The following is a 22153-nucleotide window of genomic DNA, read 5'->3' as shown; positions in this document are numbered from 1 at the left end:
GTATTTAGTTGTCATGCCTCTTTGGTCTCCTAGAACAGTCTTTTTTTGGTTTTTGATGAAATTTGTTAATAGTGTAGGCAAACTATGTCTGGACCAACTGCCTGGTTCTACAAATAAAGTTTTGTTGAAACACAGCTATGCTTATTCATGTACATATTGTATAAGGCTCCTTTTGCACTACAATGGCAGAGCTGAATAGTTGTGACAGAGACCATGTGGTCTGTAAGCCTGCAGTGTTTACTATCTGGCCTTTCAAGAAGTTTGATGACCCCTAGTCTAGGCAGTTTGTTATTCATGACTCCCAATTTGAGCTTACTGATTGTTTTCTCAATTAGATTCAGATTAAACATTTTTGCCAACAATACTACATTGGTAATGTTATATTTTTCTCAGAGTACACGGTATCAGGAGGCATATGAGATCAATTTATCCTGTTTTTGTAATGTTAAGTCATGGGGGAGGTTTGTAATAAAAGACAACTTCATAAAATTGGTATTTTTAACTGATACTCCAGGATAGGTAGTGTTCAAATAGGTGGGGAAAAGGTTTTTCTAGTACACATTGTCTGTGACATCCTTCTGTACGTACTAATAATAATTATCCTAAATTAGCATGTTCATCCATTCACATGGCTAGAATGAATGATAGCATAACAACTTATTGTCCCTGTTGGTAGCAAACAATGCACTGTAGGTTTTCTCCCATAATCTGTACCTTTTATTTGCTTGTTTAATTTTGCATTGGTAATTGCCTTTTCTCTTACACTGTATCCAAGAGCTCTATAAGCAAATTGCTTCAGATTTTGGATACTGTAATTAAAAATTTCTACCTTTCCTAAAAGCTTAATAAAATTCCACCTCTGTGAAAACCAGAACCCCAAAAGTATTGCATTCCAGAAGCAAATGTTGGGATATACATACTTTTTTAAGGTAGCTGAATAGATAAGGCATATGAAGCACCAGTTTACTTAGATACTATTTATTTATACCATTTTGGAAACATTAATTGTAAAAATAGATGGATTGAAAAAAGTGCATGTTATATTAATGTTGGCAGTATTAGCAGATAATCTAAAATTGTTTCCATATGGTGCCCTTGTGTTAATGCCAAAGGAACAGCTGCCTTCTGGGTATTAAAACAAAAGTTGAACAAGTTTATATAACTATCGTAGTCTTAATGTCATTTTATAAGAGTAGAGGTGGCTTTGAGGAAGGTAAACTTGTTATAAGTGTTCAAAGAGCATCTCATTCCACAGGTGATGAATCCCATTAAAGAAAATCTTTCAAGAATGTTACAAGCAAAAATGCAAGAGTTAATGAGTTTTTTAAAGGCAAAAATGTGGACTTTTATTTAGAATGACTTTTGATAGGGCCGAGCCCGTGGCGCACTTGGGAGAGTGCAGTGCTGGGAGCATAGCAGCGCTCCCGCTGCGGGTTCGGATCCTATATAGGGATGGCCGGTGCGCTCACTGGCTGAGCACGGTGCGGCCGGTCTCAAAAAGGACAAAAAAAAAGAATGACTTTTGATAGAAACCATTTTCTAATTTTAAGGAGAAAACAATGAAAGCTATTCCAACCTTATGGATTTGTTTTTGGATTTTGATGGCATATGTATTGTATTTAAAGACTTGAGAAACTACATTTTTCAAAATCAAGTTTCTGTTCTTACAAAGCAAAGGACTACTGGAACATAGTAATTACCCTTTTTGAAGGATAGTTTTGCTGGATATAGAATTCTTGGTTGATGGGGTTTTTTTTCAGCATTTGAATTTCATTCTACTGCTTCCTGACTTTCATTGTACCTGATGAAAAGTCAGCTGCTAATCTCCTTGTATATTTAGTGTCATTTTCTCTTGCTGCTTTCAAGATTTTCTCTTTGCCTCTCCACAGTTTGACAATAATGTGTCTAGCTGTAGATCTTTTTGAGTTTATCCTTTTTGTAGTTTGTTGGCTTCTTGGATGTTTAGTTTAAGGTTTTCATGAAATTTGGTAAGTTATTATGATTATTACTTCAAATATATTTTTTTCCAGCCCTTTATTTCCCTTTCTGTGACTCCCATTACATTCATGTAAGTACAGTTTTGTTTGTTTTTGCTGTCTGTTCTTCAGACTGGATAATCTCTATTTAAAATGGGAATTTTTTAAACTTGAAAATATTGTAGTCTGAAACATACAATGTCAAGTTTATATATATTTTTTAAAAATCATCCCACCAAATACTGATATTTAGATATTTGTTTAGTTGAAATTTGTTTATCCTTTCATTATGTTCATTTTTGAGCTAGGTATGTGAAGTGTAGGGTATCAGTACTCAAGATAATATTGCAGGCCAATTCCTTGTTTAAAAAATGCAGCAACAAAAAATCCTACCCATTTGGTTGTTCTAGAAATGTTGGTGATTCAGGAAGGACATGTAGTTCATGAGGGAAGGTATCACAGACCAATGAAGTTAACTTGGTGAAGAAGTGGGCTGAGGGTGGGGGGTGGGAATTGGGGGATTTCTTTTCTGAGGACATATTCAGAGGACCAGAAGCAAGAGAAAACATGATATATTTAGAATGGAAAAATGGTCTCAGGTGAGTCAGAAAGCCAGGTAATTAAGAGAGGCCTCGAATGTCTTAAATAGGCCAAAGAAAACCTTTGAAGGGTTTTAAGCAGAAGAATGGTGATAAGATTTAACTAAAAATCCAATAAGGTATTATGATAAATTGCTAAATGAATGATACAGAACTAAGTTTCATAAGAGTTTAAAGGAGGACACACAAGAGTGAATCAGTGATCTTGTTTAATGACAGTACCTAGGTGACAGTTGAGTCTGAGAGTCTTAAATCTTGGTTTTGATGATTATGATGAGGTTTTTTTTTTACCTCTGAATAAAATACATACATAAATGACTTTTTTCATGTTGATTAAAGTAATCACTTCGGTACAGAATGATTTTATAAAGCCAAACTTATTCAACATTTATTTAATAAATATTAAGCATCTGCTGTGTGGTAAGCACTGTACTTTGAGTGAGCAAAGACAGACACTGTCATTCTTATAGCGCTTATAGTAGAGAAACCACCATTTGTCAAATTAATCACATAATTATGTGTGTAATTACAATCTCTGCTAAGTGCCAGGACGGAGGATGCAAGTTATTATGTCTAGCTGGAGTGGGTGGATGGGTCAAAGGCTTTTCTGAGAATTGATATTTGAGCCAAAATTTGAGGGTGACTGAGGGGGTGAAATGGTGTGGGGGTGGGCAGAAGGAATAGCAAAGAACATTTGAAGAACTGCGTGAAAGAAGCAGAATGAATTCAGAGGCCAGAGAAGGAAAGGATGGTGCAAAAATGAAGGTAGAGAAGTAGGCAGTGAATTAAAACATGCTTATCTTAAGAAATCTTCATGAGTTATAGTTGAAATTTATCAAATATAACTTAGGGAATAATTATTTATATGAAAAAAAAATTGTTTTGAATATCAGATTTCTCTGCTCATTCACAAAAAGTCATCATAGGTAAACAAAGATGTATAAAGTTAATGAACAGTAGTTGCTAATTCAAGATTAATCAGAAATTAAAACATGACATCTCCAAAATAATCATTTCACTTTGAGAAAATATGATTCTGTTTCCTAACCATTTATTGAAGCACTATAGGTTTTTATATTTTACTTTTATTATTCCCACATTTAATACCTACAAGGGTACTTCAAAAAGCTCATGGTTAAATGGAATGAAGGATAATACAAATCTTTCCACAAACTTTTTGAAGACCTCTCATATTACCACTCTGTTTAATATTTAAATAGTAACAGTGATCTAAAATTCATAAACTATTTTCCTTCTCGTACTGTTGCACGAGAAAACAAAAACGTTGTTTGGGGTATTGAAATGGGCACTACCTTATTTACTGTACAAGTGCTGTAACTTGTATATTTAGAATCTTAGGTTTTCTTTTTGTTTTTTTTTTTTTTTAGAGGAAGCAATAAATTAAAAATTTCATGTATGATAGAACTAAGAAAGCAACTAATCAACAAAATAAGCTCTGTTAAAAAATGGTTTCTTTGTTTACCGTCTTGAATCATAAGAGTTTTTGTTACAACTGTAGTTTATTTTCATTGCAGGTGGAGGACTGTGATACCAATTGGACATCCTCTACCTGGGACCCGATTTATTGCCTTTAAAGTTCCTTTAAAGGGGGTATGTACATTGTTTTTTTAATCTGTCTCACAAAGAGAAGAACTGAGGCTAACATGACCCATGTCATGCTTTTTGTAAAAATATGTGAGTATAAGTTTCCAGCACATGTTTGACATTATAGAGGAAACTACAAACATTTTCACACATGTATTTATTGTTCATGCTTGTACAAGGGAATAGTAGCTTGAACTAAAATTTTAATAATAGCTTTATTGAGATGTAATCACATACCATGAAATTCACCTATTCAAAGTATATACAATTCAATGGTTTTTAGTATATTCACAGAGTTGTGCAGCTGTCATCACAATTTTAGAGGATTTTTATTACCCATGCCCAAAAAAACCTGTGCCCAGTAGCAGTCACTTCCCCCACTCTCAAACCCTTCCCCCTTTATCCTACCCTGTGCACACAGACAAGAGAAAGCCCTCGGGCAGATAGTCCCAGGTGCTTTCAGTAGGAAACTATGGTATTCCCTGGAACATGCTAAGCTGTAATGGGCAGGTCACTGACAGGGTTGGCTTCAGCTACAGGATCCAAGACTTTGACTTATTTCTGAATTTTTTTTTCCTTTCCTATTTAGTATAGTTAAAGACCCTAATTTTGTCCCTGGATGGAATTATTTTATGACAAAGAAGAAAAGTGAGGGAAGGGCTTGAAGAATACCCTCAAGTCATACATATTCAGCCCTTGATAATTCATGAGAGAAGTATCTGCTTTACATATTTATTTGCAGCTGCATTTACTGCAGCTAGTTCAATTTCTGCTCTTACATTTAATTTTTGTTCAGTCTTTGGAAGCAGTCTTTGGGCAGAGTTGTAAATCTGAATATAGAATGAAGTTGTGCAGAGGCAGATGCCACTTGGTATATTTAACAGGGTGATGGTAGCAAATTTTAATTAGTTTTCTTTAGGTGAACCTGAATACAAAGCAAACAGCACCTAGGAATAACAAATTTTTCTTATTTAAAATCAATAATAAATTATCCTTGTAGAAAAAAATGGAAAATATATAGAAAAGTAAGAGTATAGTAGAAAAAACAACTGAACTTCCATGGTTAAAATGGTGATATGTTTTTTTCAAGAAATTATTTTCCTGCCCCCCCCCCAACACCCTCCCCCAAATCAGGATAATACTATAAATAAAAGTTTCGTAATGTGGTCTTCTTCATTTAAGTTTTTTTTTTTTTTTGTCTTTTTTGTGACCGGTAAGGGGATCGCAACCCTTGGTGTGGTGTCGCCCGCACCGCGCTCAGCCAGTGAGTGCACCGGCCATTCCTATATAGGATCCGAACCCGCGGCGGGAGCATCGCTGCACTCCCAGCGCCGCACTCTCCCAAGTGTGCTACGGGCTCGACCCTTCATTTAAGTTTTTGAAAATTTTTCCATATCATTAGTCTTTGAGAAACATGATGCTTAAGGGTCACATGATATTTTGATGTTTTTATATTATAAATAATGGTACAGTGGTACCCAAACTCTTCCCCCCCCACTTCTCTGATAATTGCCTTAGAATAATTTCTAAGATGTCAAATCACTGAGGCAAAGGATGAAAATTATTTAGGCTTTTTGTACAACACTTAAAAAGTTAAAAGCTTTTTCAGTGTTCTTACATTGTGAAGTTTTTCACCAATTCTTTTTTACCTTGTTATGTTTTTTCTCTTTCTTGTTTGTTCTGTGTTGAGTTTTCACATATTATCTGCGTTTTATAACCTTATTGTTTGTTTTTTGTCATAGGCAGTTAATCAGAGACTTACCCCAGCCCAGAAGTTTACACCAAAAGACTTAATTAGTGCAATAAAAGCACTAAATGTGGAGCTTGGGTTAATTATTGATTTAACATATACCACAAGATATTATGAAGTTAAGGTAAAGTTGCAAATGTATTTTGTTATCATGGGTGGGTCTTAGTAGAAAGGCTTTTTTGAATACTGCACTTGGAAAGTGAATCAAGATAGTCTCGGTTATTTTAATATAAATTTTAGAATTTCCCATGAGTAATTGCTTAGCAATATTTTTGGTCCTTTACATGATTTTTAGATGGATTGTGCAGAGAAAAAAACCTCTGAATTTTATTCTTTTAAGGAAGCAAAATAACTAGAAGAAAAAAATGTACTTGGAAATAGGAAAAGCAAAAAGGGGGCAGGAAAACAAAAGAGGGAAAGAGGACTATGATGAAAAAGAAAACAAAAGAGATAAAGAAAAGAAAATGTGAGATGGGTGTTACTTTACAACAGTGGTTTTTGAACTTTGTGTAGTAGCAAAATCTTTTCAATTAAATCTTGCTCTGAAGTTCATTATAGAAAGCAGATAAATTAGAGTGGTACTGGTTGAAGCAGGAGATTGAGGATCCAGACTCAGTCCACTAGACCTCATCATCATTTTCCAGTCCTCCACTCTTTACTCCCAGTCTTAGAGATAGAGGTACACTTTGGAGAGCAAAGGTTTTAAAACCCTGCTCTGGAGTAAAATAAGTTTTAGATCCTGCTGTTTGATTGGATTGGTGCCACCAAAGGTGTCACATGTCATTCCTACCCTGATTAGGTAACATTTTGTCTTGGGTATCTTACTACCATGTGATACTTCAACATACAAGAAACTTAACATACCATTTTTCTTTACTTCTGTTCTCCTCCTTCTCAAAAATACAAATTAGCTTCCTTGTTTCTCCTGAAAGCATAGAGGATATCAAGGGATTTGAATCTAACTGATAGATTCAATACCCCTATTTAGTCTATCAGTTAGATTCAAATCCCTTGATATCCTCTATTTTCCTGGTACCCTGCATCAAGTCAAGCACTAAAACCTATAGATTTTTTTCCTCTAAAATGTGTCTCAAATTTTTTACGTCCTTTACCTGATTATTCAGCAGTTTGTCTTTTTCATTTTTTGACTAGCTGTCCTTAAACATAATTATTGCCAATTCCAGTTCCTTCCTAAAAACAACCTCTTCAGTTCTGTCTGCCCTTCCATGTGCCTTTTAATGTACAATATTCAAACTCTTCTCCCGGTCTTTCATGGCCCAATTTACTTGGCTCCCTTCTTATCCTGCTCTTTTCAGTCCTTTACAGCATACCATCTTTTGTAGTCAGGTGTACCTCTTCACTGTCCTATGAACATGCTGTGTTCATTCTTGATTCTTTGCCTCTAATTCTTCCATAAACTTTGAATTTTGTTCACCCCATCCCTGTCCAAAAATCTACCTACATTTCAAGGCTTAGGATTTACTGCCACTACTAAACTGTTGAGAATATAACCATTTGTTTTATTTTGCATATGACTGTTCAAGGGTCTATATCCTAACTTTTCCAACTACATTATCTGCTCCTAGGAACTGATCTTATGCAATTATACTCATCACCAACTTTGGCATTCTTTAATTGACTGTCACTAATTGGTTAATTGATTTTACTTAAAATGATGGAATTAGCCCAGACTTTTATTCTTAAAGCCTCCACTTTAGACTCTTGCAAATTTTAGAATCAGTCAGGGAAACATGTAACGACTTTAAAACAGGCTTACTAAACATAGCCTAAGCTAACATTTAGAATCCTAATACCACCTGTGGAGTTAATACTTTAAGCTTGTATATTAGGTTGGCCCTGTGTCTGGTTAATCACTTAAATCCTTAACTCATTGTTGGCCATTGGGAATTGGGCTTACTTTTATAGCCTCTTTCATGTAGACTACAAAAGAGTTCTACACAATTTGATCTAAAGTGTGCTTTTGTATAATCATTATACCTTATTCTTAAAAATACTGATTTGTGAGTATTACTAGATTGAAGAATTTGTTTTTAATAACTTATAATTGTTACATCCTATTTTCCTTTGTTTCTAGGACTTACCTAAAAATATTAATTATAAAAAACTTTACACTGTTGGACTTGAAGTCCCTGATAATGCTACTATTCTGCAGTTCAAAAAATGGGTCAGAGAGTTTCTTTGGGAAAATGCAGAAAATGGTAATTAAAAATCTTTAATATATCAAAACATTTTTACTTAATTGATAAAGATTACTTTAGTAGAAATCATTGTAGACCACTTAAATATGATTTAATGTACATATTTTGCTTCAATATATCTATTTAAAAGGACCCTATCAAAGATTTCTCTGTAGATTACAATGTGTGCATGTCTCTCACTTTAAAATCATTGTAGACCACTTAAATATGATTTAATGTACATATTTTGCTTGAATATATCTATTTAAAAGGACCCTATCAAAGATTTCTCTGTAGATTACAATGTGTGCATGTTTCTCACTTTAGGAAAACTTGACTTGGGGAAAATAAAGTATTCAGAAAACGAAAATTGAGGGGTGATGATTTACATTACAAATAGATTCCTGATAGCATTCCTTAAATACTAATACCTTCAGAACACCTAAAAATAACAGTATTTTAAAATTGATTTAGAAATAACTTTTCTTAAAAGGATAGGGAGCCTAAAGTAATGTGCATCTTAATCTTTTTGATGTAGAGTTTGGTTTCAAACAGAAAAGAAAGATAAACTTAAAAACATGCAATCCTTTTAAGATTTGTGAATCTTTTTGGGGGGAATCCTTCCTCAATAAATAGAGCTATATGTAAACATGTGTTTATAAGGATGTTCATTGATGTGTTTATGATATTGAAAAATTGAAAACAGTTAAATTATTAATGTGGAACTGATTAAATGAATTATGACAAGTACATACACAGATGTAATAATAGTCAGACATTAAAAATAAGTGTATTTATTGATTGACAAAATGCTTGAGATATTTTCAAGTGACAGTGTCATTCCGTAGTTTTATTCATAGATAACACATGTGATTATAACCAAAAGGATATGCGAAGGTACTTCATAAAGTTTGTGGAAAAATAGAAATGAAAGATAATACAAATCTTTCCATGAACTTTTTTAAGTACCTTGATACATCACACTGTTAATAGTGGTGTTTCTGATTTTTGTTTTCTTATTTGTACTTCTTATGTTTCAGCAGGTTTGTTTGTTTTTTGTTTTTTACAATGAACATTTATTACTTTCCTAATTTTTTTCTTTCCATGAACTTTTTTAAGTGCCTTGATACATCACACTGTTAATAGTGATGTTTCTGATTTTTGTTTTCTTATTTGTACTTCTTATGTTTCAGCAGGTTTGTTTGTTTTTTGTTTTTTACAATGAACATTTATTACTTTCCTAATTTTAAAAGATTGCTTTTAAAAGTAAAGTTTTATTCGAATGTTTGTAATTTTAATGGCCAGTGATTTATTTTTATCTCTGGTAGAGGTTTCGCAACATATCACAATACCTTAGAGGTAATCTGGCAGCATCAAAGTCTTAAATCTAGTGATTTCCTCTCTTATCTGCATCATTAGAGCTACTAAAATTCAAAGCTAGTAAGCTAGAGTATACCTGAGATTAATCTCTGTAGGTAATAAATGCTGCTTATGGACAGCATAGCTCTAGCATAAATTTCTCTCACTACCACCTGTACTCTTAAGATTTCTCATCCCCTGATTCCCGCTAGATCTAATTCTCTCTGGATTCCTTCCTTTCTCTCCCAGTCTATTAGTCCCTCTGGGTTCCATTTATGTCCCTTATCCTGTCTGGCTGATAATGTCAATTCTGCTTTCCAAACACTTCTAACTTTCTTAAATTCTTTCCTCTCATTATCGTTTCCCTGTACCTTCTTGTTACAGAACAAATTATATAGGCTAAATAATTACAACAGATTCCAGTTCTCTCATACTTAACCTGCATGATTCTCCTGAATTAAGCAAATTTTTATGTCCAGAAATGTAAAAAGAAAAAGAAGCACATTTTTAGGGTGAATGAACGGATGGAAAAGGATAAAACTGGTATTGACTACCTAGTCTCCTGGCCCTAGGGAAGAAGAATTTCAGGACACCAGGCTGGCTTCTTAGGAAGTGGCTTAATTGCAGATGCATTGCTAATGGCTCTTCTTTAACTAGCTGTTCAGCAAAAGCCTGAGAAGCAGAGTTGGCTTCAGGGTTTCAGGCTGATAGCAACAGTTTGATGCCAATGACAACAGCTGTATTCTGGGCCCAGGGCTTCTAATTTTTACTGTGTCTTTCCCAGCAAATCAGAAACAGCTTTTTAGGTTTATTTCCTACTAAAATTAGGGAAAGGGGATGGGGGACTAATTGCTGTTTAGTTCACCTATTTATCTTGGGAAGACAGATTTCCTGAATCAGATAGATCATTGTTCCTACTGGTTTCTGTCCAGCGGTATAAAGTTGCATTTTCATCTATAATATCAAAAAGTTTATGCTTTGGGGATTAGAACACTGGCGTGGCCTTAGGTTCTTGCTTTTAAAAAACAAGTGGAGGAAAAAAAAATTCCGTAAAAAGAAAAATTCCATATGAATGTGTGGAAAAATGGAATTAAAAGACAATACAAATCTTTCCATGAACTTTTTGAAGTACCCTTGTATATAGCTGAAAAGATACATTCCCCTTTTTTATCCCTATCCCAAAAGTTAGTCACCCATAGATCTTTAAGAAATATTCTCTAAACTCAACCAACAATCCTCCTTCTCTTCTCTTTTGTTTTTTAATTTATTTTTGAATTGAAACATAATTGAGTATACATATTTATGGGGTACAGAGGTGACTATCAGTATTTATGTACAGTATGTGATGATCAAATCAATATTATTAGCATGTTCATCATTACAAATCGTTATTATTATTTGTGTCCCTTACCCAGTTACTCCCTAACTCCACTCCCCCTTTTCCACCTCTAGTAACTATAGGTCTGTTCTCTCCTGCAAGTTAAACATTTTGTTGTGGTCTTTCTTTCTTAGCTCCCATTTTTGAGTGAGGACCTGGGGTATTTCTCTTTCTGTGCCTGGCTCATTTCATTTAACATAATCTGCTCCAGGCTCATCCATGTTGTCATGAATGGCAGAATTTCATTCTCTCCTTCTTTTCTCTTGCATGTTAGAGAAAATACCTCTACTGTGAAGCTCAGTGCCACTGATGGGGTTGATGGTTAAGGGTTTCAGCGAGGTTGTCAGTGCTGCTTAGCAGTCCTCTCCCTGTCCGCAGTCAGCTCACTCATCTGATTTCAAATCTTTACTCCTCTCCTCTACCTCTACCACGCTCATCTCCCACACTCTCAGTAACACTCAGTGAAAATAGAGGACATCAGGTATGATATCCCTTTCTCACTTACTCTTATCTGTATCTGTATTTGCACCTTCTTTCCTCTGCCTTAAGAAGAGCAGACTAATCCTCTAGCTCTGCTGGATATTCTCTTCATTTCTGCCTTCTTCAGGATGTTTTTTCATTTATTCTCACCTCTGTGTAGTTTCAACATATAAACATGCACAAGCCATTCCTGTCTCTTAAAACAATACTCTTTTCCGTTTTGCAACATTAATTATTTCTGATTCTCTGTTTCCTTCCTCTCCTGATTATGCTTTTAGAAGAAATGGAAACAGGATTGACAAGATTGTCACTTACAACCTGATGTGATCTGATTGTTCAATTAGAATGTTGTAGAAATGCAAAGGATAGTTTTTCATATTTATCTTGCTTGAACTCTCCGTAAGCTTTACCTTTTTTATTCATTCCTTCCTTAAACCATCTCTCCTGTTTTGTTTTTAATTTTCTTCTACTTACTTAAATGTTTTTAAGTTTTTTTCTCTAGCTCTTTTTATTTTTCCTGTTCAAATCCTTGATGACTGTTGTTTCTTAAGTTTCTGTCCTAAGCCCTCTTTTCATTCTGTATACTTTGTCTCATCTTTTCCTGTGGCATCAATCACTTGTAGCCTCCTAAATCTCTATCTCTAGCCCAAACCTTTCTCCTGAGTTCCATATCTGTGTTCATAGATGTCTAGTATCTTCACCAAGGGGTTCGACTGGCATCAGAAAACTGAACATGTCAAAAACTGAACTCTTAATCTTCCTTCTCTTATCCCCAACTTCCCTAGTTCTCCTCTCATCCTCCCTGGCCTGGTTTATTATGATGGCTTTCTAAGTAGGTTTCTTGCCTCTCCTCCCACCAATTATTCCTCCATACTACCGCTAATTTATCTTTCTAAAATGTAAATCTGATCAGGTCACTTCCCTGCTTAAAGTTCTTCAATGGCATCCCATCCTATGAGCACCAAATTCCTTAAGGTGACCCAGTGATTCTTCATGGCCTGGTTCTTGGCCATCTTTCTAAAGCCTCATAAGGCTGTTTCACGTACGTCTCACATGTCTGTTCACCATGCCCATTCTGTACTCCTTGCCTTTACACACACTATTCTCTTATTGAAATATTTTCCTAATCTTGTTTACTTAATGAACTCCATCTCATTTTTCCAGATTATCTAAATGTTTCTTTGCAACTTTCCCTCCGAAACCTCCTCTCCCCCAGTGTAAAATTAAGAGCTCTCTCCTACATACTCTTATGATACCTCTGTGTGCATTTATTGTATAGTCTTATAATAATAAATGCTTTGTTTACTTGTCTGTCTTCCCCTGCTAGACTCTGAACTGATCGAGGTACCAGCTAGATTCAGATGGAATTACTGCAGCTATTAGTATTGCTCAAATGAAAACCTTCCCCTTATTTTTCTTTAATATGTAAAGCCATATAGAGATATTTGGGGGAAGAAAGTATGTACATATCAGAAAAGTTTCTAAGTGTAATAGAAATAATTTGTATACATATAAAATGCCATAAAGTAGTTCTGTTTCCAAAAAAAATTCCATTCTATTCAAACTACAAAACAGGTAATGAAAACAAGTCTCTAAAATTTATTATTATAAGCCCATTCTGAATATGTTCACGTAGATATGTATGGTATTTGAAAGTAATTTAAAGACCTGGAAATGTGGGTTTTAACTTTCCATCTTTTGAAAAAACACCCTAGCAGACCCTCAACAAGTGCTTCATGAACCTTCACAAGTGGTTCTGACAGAGAGGCAGCAAACCAACAATTTTGAGAAGAAGTGCAGGGTGTTGGTAAGATATGACAGGTGAATATAAGGTATCTATCTACAAGTGAAGAAAAAAAATCTAGAGCATAAATCTTATTGCAAATTTTCCTCAGAAATAATAACCAAGAGATGAATAAGCCTCTGAAAACCTGTCTTCTTCAAGGAAATATTCAAATTTTAACATCATGGATAGGGAAACTCTTTAAGATAGAGCACCCTGGCCATGAAAAAAAGGTTCCTGGTCCATCCACAAAGGTCAGAAGATTTATCTTACTTTTAATTCTTCAATTGTGGTATCAGAGCATGTGCTTAGAAATGGTGACATAGACGTTCTTAGTAACCAGAAAGTAGTGGTACATTTCATGGAACCCAAAGGTAATTAAGATCAAATAAGTAAGTTGAATGTTATTTCATTCCTAAGTAATGTTTGAGGTATATTATTCATGAACATGATATGAACATTGTCTTTTATTTGATTAACTCTAAAAATTCATGTTTGCTACTGTAGGGTCAACAAGGAAAGCCTGTTTCTTTCCTGAATCTTTGATAGTGCCCCTCTAATATATTGGATTTAAATTTAATAACTAAGAATTCTACCAATGGCAGATATTTTTATTAAAAATTATCATATTATATAAATTATGTATAAAACATGTTCTTTTATTGTACCATTCTGATCTTATTTTTTTTTATGCTTTTTGATGTTTCTTTCCATTTTATAGATAAACTCATTGGAGTTCATTGCACTAATGGAATTAACAGAACAGGATACCTTATATGTAGGTAAGAATGATATAGGTGCTATATTTTCAAATCTATCTTCTTGAGATGAAAATTTTTAAATTCAGTCTTATTCTGTTAAATTAAAATGATATTTTTATTCAGGTACCTTATTGATGTTGAAGGCTGGGATCCAGATACAGCAATTCAAGGTATTTTTATAAAGTTGAGCTAAAAGCAGGCCAAATGTTATGAAAATGTCTAGGGTTGTATAAGTGAATATGGATCACATATGGATAATAAGGCCTTTTTAAAATTCTAAGTTATTTTGCTTTTCTATCAGCAACTTTTCAACTTAATACATTTTAAGTAGACTTTTTAATATAGCCAATTACTCAAAAAAAAAAAATAGGAACCTTAAAAATATTAAATATTTCTCTATAGATTTTTAGGGTCTCATCACTGCTGCCATTAGAAATCATTTTATTACATATCTGTTAATTGGTTAAAGAAATCCTAGGATCTTGTAACATAATTTATCTCACTAATTTTATTTGTTCAATATTAATCTTTCATTGATTATTTTTAGCTTTTGGTGAGGCCCGGGGTCATCAAATAGATGGTTGTGTGTACTTAAAGGATCTCAAAACTCGGCCCATGAGAAGGTAATTTAGAACCCTTTTGTGAATTGTATCCTATCCAAGAATCTTATCCCTTATGTAAAGTTTTTTCTTCCCTTTGCAGTTCTCTTAAATATGAACCTTTGTTATTACTCTCATTGTTGGCCATAGAAACCAAAAGAGAGATAATTTGTCTATCAGTAAGACATGCTGAGTAGTGGCCAAAACTAATTTTTTTGTGTTCAATATATTCAGAGGTTTTAGAAAATTAATCTAAAAAAATGTTAGTCACAAATCTACCACTGTTATATGTAAAAAAAAAAAAAAAAGTTCAGACTTTGCCAACTCCTAAATTTGTCATAGAGTGTGGAAGAAAGTATTTTGAAGTGGAAAAGCTTCAAGTATATAGGTACTATCAGTCAATCACCTTTACCATTAAGAGGAGCCTTGGGATGCCTCCTCTAGAATGGTGGTTTCTGAACTTGTCAGTATAGCAGAATCAGCTTGAGATTGTTTTAAGACTAATTCCTGGACCCCACCATAAAAACCACTAATTTAACAGGTTTAGTATGAGGGGTGGGGGCACTCAGGAATTTGATCTTTGAAAGGTTTAGGATTGGGAACAAATGCAGTAGACCAGATAAATTGATTAACTCAAATTCCTGCGCTGACAAGCTGAGTAAACTGAAAAATGTACCCTAAGTAAGTAAATGATTTGACTTCCTTGACTGATCATGATCTATTGTAGTATTTTAAGATCTCCACTTAGAAATGGCAGCATAATGGATATTAAGCCATTCATTTTAATAGTAAATAGATAAAACCTATAGTTGCTTCTTGAGGTCTATACTGCATACTACATATCATCATAGAGGAGCATATTTTTTCAACAGGAAAGCCTGTGCCCACTTTATTAAAAAGCTTCATTAAGCAAATTACTTGGATATAAATTTTAAAAGATGGGCTAGGGCACAATTCATTTGTTTATTCACTTTGAGACTTAAATTCAATCATTCAACAAATATTTATTGAATGTGTGATATATTCTAGGCATTGTTTTGTGTGTTGCTGATATAGCAGTTAACAGAACGTACTAAAAACCCCTTCCTTTATGGAGCTTACCATCTAGTTGGAAGACAAACAATAAACAATTTAAATAAGAAAGTAAAATACGTAGCTTGTGAGATGGTGATAAATGCTATGGAAGAAAGTGAAGCTGGGAAGGAGAATAGAAAATGTCAGAGTGATGGGTAGAAGGTTCAGATTTAGATGGATGGCCAGAGTGCGTTTTGTAATGATAAATATGCTAACTATCCCGATTTGATCATCACTTATTGTACACAAATATGGATAGTCAACTCTGTACCCAACAAATATGTATAATCAATTATGTTTCAATTTAAAAAAAGCAACAGAAGGATGGCCAGAAAAAGCCTCACTGAGAAAGTGACATGTGACTAAAGAAGGTGACATGTGGCTAAAGACCTGAAGGAAGTGAGGAAGCATGCCATGTGGATAGTAGGTTTTACTTGCATCCCCACCCCTCTTAGATGTTGTTGCCAGCCATCTCCAGTATCCTCACCACCACCCTAGACTCATTCATTCTCTTTATTTCCCATTTTGCTGTTATGTTCATTCCCACTCTTAAGCAATTTTCTTCTTCTGAGATGATGAGTATTATAACCAAACTATTAGTTTGGCTGTAAATTCAAGTCATCTAACATTTATCTAGTGCTATTTTTTCTAAACTAGACATATTTTTTTAAAGAGTGGAGAGAAAATGCAAAAGTGAGAAAATGAGCAGGTATAGACCACATGTTGGAGATATTTGGCAATAAATGGAAAGAGGATACATGTGATAGCACCTTCGGGAAACTGTAGGGTCTCTTTGTTCATTCCTATGACCATACGAAAAATGTAAGTGATACTCTAACTCTAACCCTTCCAGAATTTAAGCAGTAATCCAATATCTATGCTATTCTATGCAGAATATCTGAAGATACTGAGCTAAGCAGCATTGCCATTTTATACAAATCATCACCTAACCATGACCTACTTCCCTAAAGCTTTACTCTTAAAATCCTGGGATAATGTAAATTTAGCCAAAGAACGTTAAGTAGGTGAAAACATAGGAGATTCTCTTGTCCTTATAGTATCCTTTATAACATAGGAGTAAAGCAGTGCCCCAGGCAGAACCTGACTCCAGAAAGTTAGATTTCAGAAAGACTTTGTAAGCTCCAAAATTGAAAGAAGCACCTAAGTCCTTTCCTCCTAGTTTCATCCCTCTACCTAACCCAGCACTATAATTGGGTTACATCCATATAAGGAGAGAATGCAGTATGGAGTACAGAGAATTTAATTGAAGAGAATTTGTTCTACCTTTTTAAACTTTTCCTGAAAGTTCTTTGATCTGATCATGCTTTGGAGAGCTCTTGAAATTCATATATCAGATAGGAAAAGTAGACATTATTCATTTATATCCTTGCTTACAGAGTCTTTAAATTCAGAGCCTTAAGTTATAGCTTTTATGAAAAAATTTTTAAAGGGGAAAGTGCAGATTTCTGGTTATTCTAAACTATTTTTAGAGCTCAGCAGTAAATGGAGATGAAAGCAAAGTGAAATTTTTCTGCTTCCCTTTAAGCTAATTGCTAATTCTTTTTTAAAAAAAAAATTTGTTCTCATTACGATTAATCACTCATAAAAAGAAGGTATTTCTAGTTCAGCTTACACATTTTCACTGATCTAGAGTTTGGCTGACCCACAGAAAGTCCCATCTACTATCCTTTCAAAGGTTGGTGTTTATTGAGAATTTTGGACTTGGAGAAAATAACAGGTTTCTTCTAAAGCTTTACTAAAGATTTTTATAGCCAGCCAGATCACAGCCAAATACCTTCATGTCATGGGTTCAATGTTCACTTGATGTTCTTCTCATTAGGTTCACAAACACCTAATCATTGTCCACTCATGTCTTCTAACAGTTGAAAGCTTTGAATACTCCAGAAACCTTTCACACAGGTCACCATGACTGTGGGCTCACTGTTTTTTCTTGCCTTTTTAATTTGGGTCTTTGGCCATAAACATAGCATATTCTGTATGGGGATAGCAAACTGTTTCTTAAAAGAGAACATAGTAAATATTTTAGGCTTGCAGGCCATCTCTGTTACAACTACTCAAATCTGCCATTGTAGCGTGAGAGCAGCCATAGACAATACATAAACCAGTGGGCAAGGCTGTGTTCCAATAAAACTTTACTTGAAAAAACAGACATCTTGCTCACTTACCTTGCTGACCCCTGGTCTATACTATTCCCATCTGCTGTGGGTTAATTTTATTTCCTTTCTCAGTGCTAGAACCAAATAATCTCTACTTTGTTTTCTTATAGTTTGAAGGATGTGCTGAAATATTACTTTCTCCACATCACTATCTTACTAGTACCTATTTAAACCTTCTAGATGTCTTAAATACCAGGCTCAAATTATGTTGGTTTTCTTTTGAGGTGAGATTCATATATAACATAAAATTAACCATTTTAGAGTGAACAATTAAGTGGTGTTTTAATACATTCACAATGTTGTGCAACCACCACTTCTATCTAGGGAAAAAACACTTTCATCACCCTAAAAGAAACGCTGGACCAATTAAGAATTTGCTCCATATTAGCCCCTTCCTCCATCCCCTGACAACCACCAAGTCTGTGTTCTCTTTTTATGGATTTACCTATTCTTGATATTTCATATTAATGGAATCATACAGTATGCGTGTGACCTTTTGTGTCTGGCTTCCTTCAGTTAGAATAATGTTTTCAGGGTTCATCCACACTGTAGCATGTCTCAGAACTTCATTAATTTTTATGGCTGAATAATAGTCCATTGTACATGTATACCACAGTTTGTATATCCCTTCATCTGTTGATTGATATTTGGGCTGTTTCCATTTTGGTTATTGTGAATAGTGCTGCTATGAACATAGTAGTATATGTATTTGTTTGAGTACCTGTTTTTAATTCTTTGAATTAACTAATATGAGAGAACAGTGATTCCCAAATGTAGTTGTTTGGCAATTACTTGAGGGCTTGTTAATTGAAGACTTCCTTGGCTCACTCTTAAATTGGTGAATCAAAATCTCTGTAGAGGGACCTAAGAATTTTTATTTTTTTAGGCACTCAAAGTTGTTCTGTTGCCAAAAGTCCACAGTTGGAAATCACTATGATAACAAGCATAGGTTTAAAAATCGAATTTGATAGGCCAGAACACTGAGCTAAAACCAGTAAGGTGAAATTTACAGAGATATAAGTATAATCCTACAATTGTTGATTTTTTAAAATTGCACTGAAAAGATGTGGAAGCCTGATTTAGCAGTTCATGTGAAAAAAGCAGGGAATTTTACTTGAAGCAGTTTGATGCAGCTGATTAAAAAGCTATTGTACTTTAAAGGTTGACATTTTAAAGTTTCAGATTTAAGTCAAAGGAAATAGTTTTAGTGTGTATGTGGGTGGTTCTACCATGTTTCAAGTGTTGAATTCAATTGTATATTTTCAACCATGGAAAAACCAAGTTGGGTGATCACTGAGTCTCATCTTTCCTGTAATATAGCAGTGGCACAGTTAAATTCTTTCAAGACTCCACGAAGAAAGCAATTAAAAAGAGATTTTCTCAGGTGCCCTTTGGCTCCAAAATGCAACTAGCAAAATTTTATTGGCCCTGGTTATTGCTTTTATAGAAAAAAATTCCTAGTATGCAGAAAGGGAATATAGAGAGTCTTAAATGGGACATAAGCACTACAGTTTTATTTGAAGTATATAAAATTAAGGCCAATGGCAATAAGGTGTGTTTTAAATTTTTTAGTTTAATACTTATAAAATATTAAGGGATGAGAGACCATTTTCAGTTTAAATGTTCATAGTGCTACAGTTTCTAAGTGTGACATATGTGATAAAAGGATTTTTATGTAAAAGTGGTCATAATAGAGTTAAAGAAAACCAGAGGTGTTTTTATGTAAAATTGGGCATAACAGGGTTAAAGAAAACCAGAGGTGTGAAGTAGTTAAAGTGGTAAAAAAACAGATTTTACTCAGGAACTATTGCAATAGGGGAAAGAGACCTCAGTATAGGACTGGGCTCAATTCTGAGTACAAGAACAAGTGGGGATTTATAGCCAAGGAGCAGAGTAGGGGTCAGTGGATTGAAAATTACCAAGAGGAAACCTCGAGGTAAGGGGGAGTTTTGGTTATACAAACCTAGCAGGATTCTTGCCGAAAGCAGGAGAGGGTGATGAGACATCACCTGAGGGATGGTGGGAGATGAAGAATTTGATCAGATATTAAGGGTGATCAGGTACCGAGGATGGAAATTCTAGCAAAACTGACTCAGCAGGATTCTTGTTCTTGAGGACAAGGCCCAAGAACGGTGTAGCAGAAAATGGGCTCAGAAGAGCCTGACTAAAGTTTGCTTAAAGAGAGAGCCTTTGTCAAGTCATCATACTTAAATCAAGCCTTTACTTTTGCCAGATATTTCTTACCAAATAATTTATAAGAATTTAATTGTGCTTCTAAATATGAGAACATTAAAAGTAAAACAAGGATATTAAAAAGACAGGAATTTTTAATTATTAGCCAATTAATAAAGTAAGAGAGTTCTCAGACCCAAGATTTCAGAGTAGAAAAAAATGATAGTACTGGGGACTTCTGCTTTTAGCCAAGAGTAAGTAACAGGAACCAGGTTTACCCTCCTAACTCGAAGAACTAAAAAAGCAAAAAAATATATGAAACAACAATTTTCAAGAGGTTGAATATCAGGCAACTAAGGACACTGATCTCTGAAAAATGAGAAACAAATGAGATGACCTACAGTTGTCCCAGCTTAACTGCCTTGAGAGAGTTTCCAGGTCATGGCAAAGGAGGAGGGCAGACTCATGGTGGAGCCAGGTACATGCCCTGAGTTAAGGGGACAGAACTGAGAGCCCAGGGAGACCAAGGCAGCTAGCACTAGAGAGGAGAGAGCTGCCCAAAGGGAGCACCTTGGAGGTCTGCAGAAGGTCGGTCTCCCTGCATTCGAGCAAACTGTCTGAAGCTGGAGAAAGAACTCTTCTAAAAGGTTAGAGGGAGCAGTACTTGGAGCTCACAGAGCTGGGTTATATTAGAAAGGGTCTTATCTAAATAGTGGGGAATAATTAGCCCTACCCTGAACACTTCTCTGATCTTACCTAATAAATCTTAAAAGCAAGACTTAAAAAAATCAAACTGTTTCCAAGTATGTAACTTAACTGCCTCCCAGAATGAAGCTCAAGAATATTTATAGGAACAGCAAAAGATACAGCCCCATGAATTTGGGGCTTCTAATTTTTCTGTTTCTGTTCTGAAAATGTGGAAGGTTGCATGGTATAATGAAACATGTATTAGATTAGAAATCAGGAGAGCTGAGTTCTTGTCTAGTTTTGCTACTAAGTTGCCATGTAACTTTGCTCAAGTCTTCCTTTTTCCTGTCACAAGTTACCTCAAGAGTGCACTGAGGGATTTGGATCAAGTAAACTCTGAAGCTTTCTTAAACTTTAAAATGATATTGTCTTGGCTACTCAGGGTCTTTTGTTGTTCCATAGGAACATTAAGATTATTTTTCTATTTCTGTGAAGACTGTCATTGGTATTTTGATGGAGATTGTGTTGAATCTGTAGATCACTTTGGGTAGTATGGACATTTTCACAATGTTAGTTCTTCTAATCCAAGAGCATGGAATGTCTTTCCATCCTTTTGTGTCCTCTTTAATTTCTTTCAGCAGTGATTTTCAGTTCTCGTTGTCTTTGGGCCTTCTATATTTGCTCAAAAGAATCAGGAATACTAAAATGCAGAGAACGTTACTTGATTCTACTGAGTTTTACTATTGTCTGTTTTATTAAGCATAAGGGATTCTAATTTTATTTGTTAAAAAAATGAAATTATTTAAAATCAGTTTGTAAATTTCTCTTTAACTTAAATAATTTAAGTTGGTTATTTAAGTGGACAAACCGAATTATACATAACATTTTAAATAACTTTATTTAGGTACTTTACATCCCATATAATTCACCCATTGCAAGGATACAGTTCAATGATTTTTAATAAATTTACCAAGTTGTACATCCATTGCCGTAAAGCAGTTTTAAAACCCTTCCATCTCCCTAATAAGGGCTCTCATTTCATTAACTGTTAATTCCTGTTCCCCCACCCCATGCAGCCACTAATCTATTTTCTGTCTCTAAAGATTTGCCTTTTATGGACATTTCATATAAAGGAAATCATATGGTCCCTTTTGTTTGGCTTCTTTCAGTTAGCATGTTTTTGAGGTTTGTCCATGCTATAGCAGGTATCAGTATTCATTCCCTGTTATTGCTGAATAATATACCATTATGTGGATATATCCCACATTTTGTCTGTCCATTCATCAGCTATTGTTTCCAATTTTTGGCTATTGTTAATGTTGCTAAGAACATTCATGCTGAGGTCTTTGTGTGCATATGTTTTCACTTCTCATGGGTGAAATTTACCTAGGAGAGAAATTTATGGGTCATATGAAAAACTTATGTTTAACTTTTTGAGAAACTGCCCAACATTTTCAAAATGAGGGTTTCAGTTTCTCTACATCCTTGCCAATATTTGTTATTGTCTGTCATTTTTTTTTTCTAGTAGATTTGAAATGGTATCTTATTGTGGTTT

At 34.5% G+C, this 22153-nt stretch overlaps 1 protein-coding gene across 1 annotated transcript in view; it reads left to right on the top strand.

Annotated features, from left to right (window-relative positions):
- Positions 1-4127: 4127 nt before the first annotated feature.
- Positions 4128-22153, top strand: part of LOC103598589 — a 30158-nt gene continuing 12132 nt past the window's right edge. The window contains exons 1-6 of the mRNA XM_008582607.1: positions 4128-4186; positions 5923-6054; positions 8026-8149; positions 13850-13910; positions 14013-14059; positions 14437-14512. Of these exons, the coding sequence (XP_008580829.1) occupies positions 14505-14512 (8 nt within the window). The 5' untranslated portion in view covers positions 4128-4186; positions 5923-6054; positions 8026-8149; ... (1 more) ...; positions 14013-14059; positions 14437-14504. The remainder of the gene's footprint in view (positions 4187-5922; positions 6055-8025; positions 8150-13849; positions 13911-14012; positions 14060-14436; positions 14513-22153) is intronic.

Source organism: Galeopterus variegatus, unplaced genomic scaffold (assembly GCF_000696425.1).
Source record: "Galeopterus variegatus unplaced genomic scaffold, G_variegatus-3.0.2 Scaffold2680, whole genome shotgun sequence".
NCBI classification, from domain to species: Eukaryota; Metazoa; Chordata; class Mammalia; order Dermoptera; family Cynocephalidae; genus Galeopterus; species Galeopterus variegatus.
Note: the sequence above shows the minus strand (reverse complement) of the source record. Positions and strands in the feature narration are given on the sequence as shown.